General features: G+C 51.7%; 1 protein-coding gene across 1 annotated transcript; it reads right to left on the bottom strand.

Annotated features, from left to right (window-relative positions):
- Window positions 1-455: 455 nt before the first annotated feature.
- LOC112962741 (olfactory receptor 14C36-like) lies at window positions 456-1,415 on the bottom strand. The gene has a single exon (XM_026059181.1). It carries the CDS (start codon window positions 1,413-1,415, stop codon window positions 456-458), a length of 960 nt encoding a protein of 319 aa, XP_025914966.1.
- Window positions 1,416-10,513: the final 9,098 nt, after the last annotated feature.

Here is a 10,513-nt window from a genome sequence, read left to right on the forward strand (position 1 = left end):
GCTCCCTGACAGCCCTGCAGAGGACCCAGCAGAGGGCTCGTCCTCCCAGGGCTCACAGCTGGGCATCCASTMCTCCAGCTGGGCATGGAGCCTTGTCTGAGGGGATGACTTTGGGAGTAAGGACCAGCACACAGGGTGGGAGAGATTGTCTCAAGGAAATGTGCTGGGGACACCGCGTGAGGGACAGCAGCTTTGGAGGAAAAGTCATCCTTCAAGGACTGCACTGTGTAGAACCTATTTTATTACAGAGATACTGTGAGGGAGTCAGCTCTGACCCAGTGTTAGACAGAATCTTAAATAGGCACCAGGTGAGACAAAGCAGTCTCAGTAAAGGTGGAATGAATCCAAGCATTTATGTAGCAACATTGATAACAAGTACTACTAATAATAGTAATAATACTCATGACAAAAATAAAGTGAACAAAGCTCAGTCCTGGTACGGGACATAGTGGGAGTCATTTGTGGAGAGCAATGACAATGTTACCACTGCTGAAAAACGTCCATGAAACCACTTTCCTCAGGGCATCTTTGAGCTCCTTGTTCCTCATGCTGTAGATGAGGGGATTCAGTGTTGGAGGCACCACTGAGTACAGAACAGCCACTACCAGATCCAGAGTTGGGGAGGAGATGGAGGGGGGCTTCATGTAGGSAAACACGTCAGTGCTGACAAACAGGGAGACCACGGCCAGGTGAGGGATGCATGTGGAAAAGGCTTTGTGCCGGCCCTGCTCAGAGGGGATCCTCAGCACGGCAGTGAAGATCTGCACGTAGGACAGCACAATGAAAATGAAACACCCAAAGGCTAAACAGGCACTAAACACAAGAAGCCCAGCTTCCCTAGGGTAGGAGCCTGAGCAGGAGAGCTTGAGGATCTGCGGAATCTCACAGAAGAACTGGTTCACAGTGTTGCCTTGGCAGAGTGGTATAGAAAATGTGTTAGAAGTGTGCAGGAGAGCAATGAAAAAACCACTGCCCCAGGCAGCTGCTGCCATTCTGACACAAGCTCTGGTGCCCATGATAGTCCCGTAGTGCAGGGGTCTGCAGATGGCAACAAAGCGGTCATAGGCCATGACAGTGAGAAGAAAATACTCTCCTCCAAGCAAGAAGAGGAACAGAAAGACTTGAGCAGCACATCCTGAGTAGGAAATGGCCCTGGTGTCCCACAGGGAATTGGCCATGGATTTGGGGACAGTGGTGGAGATGGAGCCAAGGTCCAGAACAGAGAGATTGAGGAGGAAGAAGTACATGGGAGTGTGGAGGCGGTGGTCGCAGGCTATGGCTGTGATGATGAGGCCGTTGCCCAGGAGGGCAGCCAGGTAGAGGCCCAGGAAGAGCAAGAAGTGCAAGAGCTGCAACTCCCGTGTGTCCGCAAATGCCAGGAGGAGGAACTCATTTAGGGAGCTGCTGTTGGACATTTTGCTATCTCCAGGCATGGGAGACTGTGCAAAGAAGAAAAGACATTGAGAATTTAGGAGAGACTTTTCAAGTAAAAAAAAAAAACCAACAAATGTTGCAGTTCTCATACAACCCCCCATTGCCTCTCTATTTACTGAGAGGATTTTTGTGCAGCTCCCTTGCTTCAGCTCTGCTTTGCACTGGCTGAGTGTGCTGCTGTGAGCAGCAGGGACCTCTGCCCATGGGCTCCAGAGCAGTCAGTCCTGCTATAAAGCAGTGGGCACAGGGGAATGGGGGTGAATAGCTCTGACATTCACAATTTCTGTCAGGTGAAATCCTCTCATCGTGTAGAAGGGCTTTTCAGCATCTTCACTCTGAACTCTAAAGAATGAGGTTTGAGGAACAGAGTTTCAGGGATTTTTTATTTTCTTTCAGATGGTCTTGCCACCCCTGGGGAATGTTCCTCAAAGGTAGAAATCCTTGGCATTTCTACTGAGTATTGAGAAAAACGGATTCACTGTCATTTGGTGCAGACTGAGGACAGCTAGTCTGTCTATTAGTCTCGTTCCCAGCTGCCTTCTGCTTGCAATTCTTTGAGCTCTAGGATGATCAAACTCATATGTTGCCCTAGAAGGAAACCAGCCCCTGCTTAGAGCAGACGAGTCCAGTTTCAAAGTGCACAGCTCCAAACTTCTCTCCCTTTCTCTGGGCACCTGACGGAGCTCTCCACACGACCCTTCTAGACAAGGACACACAGGGCTCTTTTCAGATGCCCACATACAGCCTCCCACCACCATCTCCATACTCTCAGCATCTCTGCACCTTCCTTATGGGTCTCTCAGATATCACAGTGATGCTATGAGACAGCAGTGCCTTTCTAGAGGGCAGCATGCAGTCTGCCAGGACACCTCAGGGAAACGGTCAAAGGACTCTTAGGACTGAAGATGGGCTCTCCTTAAGGGAGAGTCAGCTCATTTTGCAACCCCACAGACTGCATTTTCTGGAGCTATACAAGTCAGAAGGGGGCTGGGACAACCTCATTCCCATGCAGACCCCTCTGCTGCACAACTTGCAGCATTCATGTCTGAACTGCAGCTGAAACTTCCCACCCCAGAGAGGCTGAGAGCAAGAAGAGGAGCATCATGGACAGGAGGGGAAACAAGAAGCACCACCATGATCCTGCTGCCAAGGGAGGCAAGGAGAGAGAGACAGATGGGAACTCAGGAAAGCCTTCACCTTACCAGCTAGGCATGCTTCCTCACAGACAGTGCAATTGCAGGGCAGTCACTCTCAGTCCCTTTGTCGGGCACCTCTCCTCTGCTGGAGGTCTGGCTGCAGAGAAGGTAGTTCATGCCCTGGACCCCATGGCTGTCAGGGCAGAGGCTCTGCTTCATGGGAGAGGAGACACAGGGAGCTTGCTCAGAGGAAGGTGTCTGCATCGGAGGGACTGACCACTGACCATGACTTGCCCAAATCCATCCTCCCATGATGATTCTGTTGGCAGTTCCCTCTCATTCCCTGCCCATCTCTACTGCCTGGAGTTGTCCCTGCTGCCTGGAGCTTTCTCTGTCCCAACATCTTTTCCCTGTTGGTACTCACAGATCCTGTCCCACCCTCTGTGGGTGCAGTTCTGCCCTACAGAAACCTCTCAGGACTGGGCTCTGTCCAGGGGCATCTCTGTGCTCACAGGTCCTAAGGAGCAGGTCACATTAGCCCTGATAAGTCCATAAAGGTGCTGCTGGTGCTGCTGTAGGTGGAGGTGGGGCTGAAGGGGTTTGCTGAGCTTTCTCACAGACCTACTGATCTCTGAGAGTGCAGGTTAGTGAGTCCCAGTTGCTTGCCAAACCGGAAGACTCTTTCCTTTTTCCTCCCTGCCAACATTAGGAAACTGAAAGCCCCAGAAGGAAAGCTCCTTCCCTTTCAAGTAGCCTTTTTTGCACCTTCCTCTGAGATGCAGGGACACTGCTCTGAATCACAGCCCTGGGCAGACCTGGGTGCATATCTCAGCTTCACAGCCCTGCACCTTCTTTGGGAGAAAGTAGCAGCATGCCCTGTCCATGTGACGGTGTGGCAGGGAATGCCTGCTCTGAAGCATCTCCCCCTCCTCTGCAAAGGAAAGCGATCCTTAAAAAACCTATCAGTCATGGGATAGAATAGGTTTAGAAGACCCTTCCAGGAATATCACTAGCATTGTCCTGCAGCCAGAGACTTACTGTGTCAGGGGCTGTGAAGATTTCTCCCACAAGGAGCTCTCCTCTGTCCTCCCACTCCACACTGCCTTGCACTTCTCTCTGTCATGTCTCCTCTCATGTCAGCAGCAGCAGGCAGTGCCTGGAGCCCTGCTGCTCTTTGCAGAGGAGCTGCTCCTGTACACAGTTGTCTCTGGGCAGTGCTGCCCAGTTGCCATGAGCTCCCTCCATCCCCAGAGCCTGGCCCCACTCAAGAGCAGAGGCCCAGCTGAGCTCACGAATTTCTCTGTCCCTTGTGCTCCCTCCTCCTGGGAAATGTTCACTGGAACTAACTAAAATAATCACCAATGGTCCCTCTCTAAATAATACAGAGAGACCAGTTACAGCATTGTCACTTGTTTCATCAGACGATGGTTTCATCAGAGGATAGTTATCTACGAGAAGTGGAAACATCACAGCCTGGAAATCCATATTGCCACGTCTTAACTAGGCAGGACAGTGGACAAGAATGGAGGTCATTCACCCATGGTTCAGCTTTTCATTCAGATGAGCCTGTCTGGGCATCGCATGCCCACTTAGAAGCCCCTGGGATGGAGTGGGATGCAGATCCCTCCTGTGAACTCCACAAACACACAGGAGGTGGGATTCCCCTTGCAAAAAAATGAAGTGGGCACAGTATAGATGTCTGCATGGGAGCTCCTTGTCTAAGCTCCCTTTGTAATCACTGGAGATGGAGGGTGGGAGTCAGCTGCTCAACACACAAACACCTGGTGATATTGGAAGAGACAGAGGTGGACCAACACATGTGCCAGAGTCTTCTTGCTCTGATGGAGCAACTATGACACCCCCATCCTTCTAGAGCACGAGTTGGGGGCCAGGTGGAGAATACCCTTCGCCATCTGAAATGACACTAGGTGCCTTCTACTACTAGGGCTCCACTCACTATGAAGCTGAGACATAGGGAGATCCCAATGTTACAAACAGCTAATGAAATTCAGTGCAGACACTTGATTTAATGACATAGAAATAGGCCTGCAGGGCCATGTTGGATGCCTGGGGTGTCCAGCACATCCACATGTCTCTAGTAGTTCCAGCATGGGACCTACAGGAAGCCATGCCATTTTACAGTGGTTGCTGGGCAAGTGCCCCAGGGCATCTTGGGTTTCCTGCCTGTGCCCAAAAAAATGAATGCCACCACTGCCTTTAGGCAAAATCCATCCCATCTACATCCAAGCATGCTGCACAAATGGGAGGCACATCACACCAAGGGCTCCACTCTCGTCTCTGCACTCTCAAATCCTTCCAGTCCTCTTCCTCCTGAACCCCTTCTCACCCCTGGTATGATATGAACAGGGGCTGTGCTGATTATGTCCTCAATGTGGCTGGATCACAGGCTCAGGGACTTCTTCAGTGGCATCTTGTCCTTCCTGGAGACTGGTTCAATCTGTCACAGGCCCCAAGGTGCTGCAGAGTCAGCTCAGGCAGCCAAGCCCTTTCCTGCCAGGGCTACTCAGTCCAGTTCTGTTTCTCGCTGGCCTTGGGCACTGCAGGCTTTGCTCTCTTAGTGGGAACCTTCTTTAACCACTACATTGCCACCTGCTATCTATGCCAGCATGCCAACACTTGCCTGCGTAGGGTTCTTGGTAGGATGTTTCCCTGTGACAGATCTTCAGTCAGCGCCACAGCTGATGCTCTGCCACCCAAATGTATGCAAGTATATGCAGTCTGGGGTGCAGCCAGGAGCAGATGGAGATGCACAAGCTTCATGGATGGAATAACTGAGTTATGGTGGGATCACTCACATGATGGAGTCCTTCAATGGCAGGGTGCAAGTTCTTCAGAACAGACCACCAGGGAAGATGAGGAGGGGGATACCCTCTGTGCGAAGGGGTAGCTTGGATGTATGCAGCTCTTCCATGGGATGGACAAAGGGAGGCATCTCTGAAGGGCAGAGGAGCTCAGGAAAACCCGCAGGTCATTACACACCTGTCAAGCATAAGCATGCCCCATACGAACAGTTTGTAAAATTAGTAGCCATCTCTGGACCCCAGCTTGGCTAAACAGGGAGATCCCAGGTGAGTTCCAGGGCAGTAAGGCAGCATATGGAAAGGGTAAGAAGGGAGATGGGGCAAAGGAGGGATTTAGAAATATTGTGCAACAAAGTCAGGATGGTGTTAAAGAAGCCAAAGCTCCTCTGCAATAGAAACGCTTGCAGGAGATGTGAAGGACAGGAAGAAGAGCTGCTACTGCTTCAGTGACAGTAAAAGAATAAACAAGGAAATGTGGGGTCACAGCTGAATGGGCCAGAGATTCTAGTAGAAGCAGATGCAGATAAGTCTGGGGAAGTCAAGTCCTTCCCGGCTTCAGTCTTCACCAACAAGGTCTCCTGGGCTGTTGTGCCTATAGTCAGGACTCTTGAGGAGAAAAGCTACCCGCAGTGCCAAAGTCTTGAGTGAGGAATGACTTGCAAGAACTCAACCCAGAGAAGTCTATGGGACTGGATGGCTGGCATCCATGGACATTGAGAGAGCTGTCTGCTGTGCCAGCAAGGCTGCTCTCTATCAGCTTTGAAAGGTTGTGGAGACTGGGGGCGGCAGGGGGTGGTCCCAATGGCCAAAAAAAGGAGTATGTGGTGATCATCTTCTAAAAAGGCCAGAAGGACAAACCAGGGAGCTGCAGGCCATTCAGCTTCTACATTGGTAAGGAGTGTCATGGAGCCAGTCCTCTCTGATGACATTTCTGGGCACACGAGGGAGAAGAAAGTGTCTGGGAACAGTCAGCACAGATTTACCAAAGGTAAATCATTCCTCAGCAACCTGATTGCCTTCTGTGATAAAAGTCAAGTACTTGTGGAGGAGAGGAGAGTAGTGGATGTCCAGTAGACATCCAGATGGGCAAAAACCTGCTTGGATGATCGAGCTCAGAAGGTTTTCATGAATGGGTCATGCTTTACCAGGAAGCCAGGGAAAGGTGGGGTATGCAGGGCTATACTCCATATCCTGTCCTGTTTGAAAGGCTCATCAGTGACCTGCAGAATGGAAATCCCATCACGGTTGTAGATGGCACCTAACTGGGTAGAAAAGTCATAAGCTCAAGGGCGGCCATTCAGAGGGACCTCAGCAGGCAGTAAGAATGGGCTGTCAGGAACTTTCTGAAGTTCAGCAAGGACAAATGCCAGGTCCTGCACCTGGGATAGAGCAACACCCAGCAGTGACAGGGGCTGGGGAGTGCCCGGCTGGGCAGCAGCTCTGTGGAGAAGGATGTGGGAATCTTTATGGGCAGGGAGCTGAACGTCAGCCAGCAGTGTGCCCTGGCAGCAAAGGAGGCCACAGTGTGCTGGGCTGCCTAGCCAGGAGATCAAAGGAAGTGATTATCCTCCTCTACTCAGCATTGTTAGAGCCCATCTGTATACTGCGTCCAGTTGGGGCCCCTGTAGAAGAACGTTGTTTGCCACTTGGAGTGAGTTCAGTGGCAGGCCCCAAGGTGGTTGGGGGCTGCAGCACTTGCCTGGTGAGGGAACAGAGCTTGTTCAGCACAGAAAAGGGAAGGTTTTGGGGAGGACTCATAGCAGCTTCCTAATTCAAGGTAGCCACTGATAATGAACCAGGTTTTTACAGGAATTCATGGCAGGAGAATGAGAGGCAATGGCTATAAGCTGAAACAAGTGCAGTCAAAATTGTATAGAAGGAAGAAAAATCAGTGAGGATCCTGCAGCATTTGAAGTGGGGTCCAGAGGGGTTATGGACTCTCTCTTCTGGGAGGCTTGCAGGATTCAGCTGGACAAAGCCCTGAGGAACTTGGTGTGAATTCGATGTTGATCCTGATGTGAGCAGGAAGTTGGACTAGAGAGCTCAGAAGGTCCCTTCCAGCCTGAATGATTTGGTGATTCTGACATCTCTGGTGATAGCCACTGCAATTCTTGCAGGCAGGAATAACTTTTCTGCATGTGGTTAGCACCTTACATGGTCTCTCCAGAGCCATCCCTGCTGTGTGGTGTGAGGTTGCCTCTTGGGCCTGAAAGGTTTTAAGTTCACATCAGGATCAACACCGAATTCACACCACGTTCCTCAGGAATCCTGAGACAACGTGAACCTCAGCTGAACCTCAGCCACCCTGATCAGGACTAGCCCTCTGGGACAGACCTGTCATCCAGCAGCACACAGCTCCTTGCCTAAGTCTCCTCTGAGCCCAGTGTGCTGCCCCTGTAGCCCAGAGACACCATGGACATTATCTGGAGGCTTCCTTTGGCAGATCAACCTTCCTAAAGTAGCGCATGACGTATTAGTACCAGCCATAAGGTTTTTTTTATAGCGTGATAACAAGAAGGAACCATTCTGCAGGCTCCAATGTACAGTTTCATGATCAGTGGGTGAGCTGGACTGTGCAAGGCCTGCTGGGACAGCCCTGGACCACCCTACAAGGAACTGAGCCTCACTTCCTTTTATCCACACCTCACTGACAACAGCAGACCATTGTCCAAATTAGCCTCAGATCCACACTTGTGATTTCATCACAGAGGGGCTTCACTTGCAAAGAAGAGTCCACGAGTGAGCTAATGCCCAGGCTGTGCCTGAGCTGATCAGGCAGGAGCTTCAGAACCTGCAGGCCTCAACCAGATCAGTGACACAGTGCAAAACATGCTCAGCTGAGTTGGACACCTGACCTGTCAGGTCAGAAATGACTGCCTTAGAGAAGAGAGGAGCATGTGGAAAGCTGAGGGACATCATTCTGAGGGGATTGCAAGTTATCTGCAAAAAACAACTTCAGCTTTGCAAGCTGATTCTCAGCTATGACCTGTGAAGTATTTCCTGCTGACTTGCAGGCAAGTGCTTGAGCATCACTACTCACTGTAGTCACTGCGCATGTGGGAGAAGTGTTTTCAAAGGCCAATTATTTTCTGAAGAAATACCTTATCTTTGGAAATTTTCTGTATTTTGCCCATTTCTACAGCTAATGATTGTGGCACTGCCACTTGAAAGGGTGCCTCTGAGTGCTCCTCCTTGGCAAGACCATTTGCTGTTAACTGTGTGGGTGAAAAAAGTCCAATGTTATCCAAACTGCTCTCTGAGGCCTCCTGCTGGATGTCAGCCCCTGCATGTCTGGTTTCAGAAACCAGGGCAGTGTGCAGGGTGCAGGGTGCAGCAGAGAGCCCCGAAACAGCGAGGCTTTCAGCAGGAAGAGCTCAAGACCCTCTCTAGGATTCACTAGATTGGAGCGGGGTTAATTGGATTGTTAAGTAAGGGCTAATTGGGGGATACTACTGCATTATTAGCAAAGAGTTTCTAGGGTCCTGCCACATGAGAAGAAAAGAGTGTGTGCACCAATTATGGATAYRGGTAGTATYCCCACGTAGCCTTTGCTAATAGGAGAAGGAGGCAACTGCTGTGCCTCTAGCCTAAAAAATGGTTGTGGTTGGACAGATCCCAGAAGTGTTAACTTCAGGACTCTCCAACAAGGAGCCCTTTCTGAAAGATGACCTCTTCTACTCCAAATATTCTAAGCTGCATGTTTCTATGTATTTCCCAGTCTGTGTGGGATATCTGGCTGGAGATCCTGGCAAGAGGTGAGGAAACGCAAGGCCTGAACCTCAGCGCACAGGAGGCAGCAGGCTGCCAGCATCCCTGGCTCACACCACCAGGGCAGCCTGGGCCCTGCGAGCCAAGGCACCTCCTCACCTTGCAGCACTCCCCAGCTCCCCAGCTTGGTGGCAGTCCCCACGCACAGCACTGCTCACTCCAGACACCTCCTCCCATTCCGAGCACCAAGACCTATGGCCACCGCCTGTCCCCACCACAGGGCACTCCACCACTGGGACATGGTGGTGATGTGTGACTCCTATTTTATGCCCAGACAAATTAAGACACAGCGAGCAAATAAGAACAACTGGGCTGAAGGGAGGTGACTACTTTCCAGGACATGAGGGGAAATCTCTCTGCTTTCTCCCTGGCTGTGCCATTTCCATGGTGGTGACCTACTGATCCCCCAGATGACACCAGCTGAGGTGACAGTGGCATGTGCTGCATCACAGGGAGGTCTCCCCGGTGCCATGGCAGAGTCCTGACTTCTCTGCGAGGCCTGGGCACTTCTGGCCACTGCTCATGTGCTTCCCACCTTTGCCCTTCAGAGCTGCTCCACGGAATAGAGTGGAGAGAGGAGGCAGCAGGACAACGTTGGGGCTGCTCACCGACAGGCAGAGGGGCAGGGACATCTTGGAGAGGAGTTTTGGGGTGATGAGACAGGAAGAGTGTCCTTTTTCCTCGGATGGACAGGTGAGGCGAGGGCAAGAGGGCAAGCGAGATGGAGGACTGCTGGACCCAGACCATCAGTCTGAATTGCAGTTCCTTGTTCCCAGCGTTCCTGCAGCTCTCCACCAAGGGTAAGGGCTTTGGGAGCTCCTTCCTGAGGTGTCGTACAGAGACTGCTAATTCCAAAAACGGCTGTGGGTCCTGGGCTGTGTGGGTGGCTGGACAGGGCGGGGGCTGCCACAAGAGCCCTGCCTGAGGGTCCCATCTGGCTCAGGGGACAATGTGGCAGCCAGAACTCCTGGGTCATGGATCTGGGGCTGCCCTGAGCACCAAGGCTCCTCTGGGGCCAGCTCCATCCCCTCATGGCAGGGGGCAATCAAGGTCAAGGTTTCCCTGAGAGTGGGTCCCCCTTTGGCATCTGGATCTGGCAGGAAAGGGGTCCTGTGTCCCGGAGGCTGGGGTGTCCTGCAGCTCCTGTGGGGCTCTCAAGAGCCTGCTGGAAATGCCCATGTTGGAAATGGATCCTTCACCTTGTAATAACCCCAAGGCGTCTACTTGTTTGGGAGAACCTCTCTTCCTTCCCTGTGAATCCATTTATGCTTCCAACTCGACAGAGCATGGTTTGGGCTCAGAGATGTTGTCCTCAGATGGCCACAGCCCCTGTCCCCCTGCAAATGGGGGTCA

The sequence above is a fragment of the Apteryx rowi genome, unplaced genomic scaffold (assembly GCF_003343035.1).
Source record: "Apteryx rowi isolate R43461 unplaced genomic scaffold, aptRow1 scaffold_1532, whole genome shotgun sequence".
Lineage (NCBI taxonomy): Eukaryota > Metazoa > Chordata > Aves > Apterygiformes > Apterygidae > Apteryx > Apteryx rowi.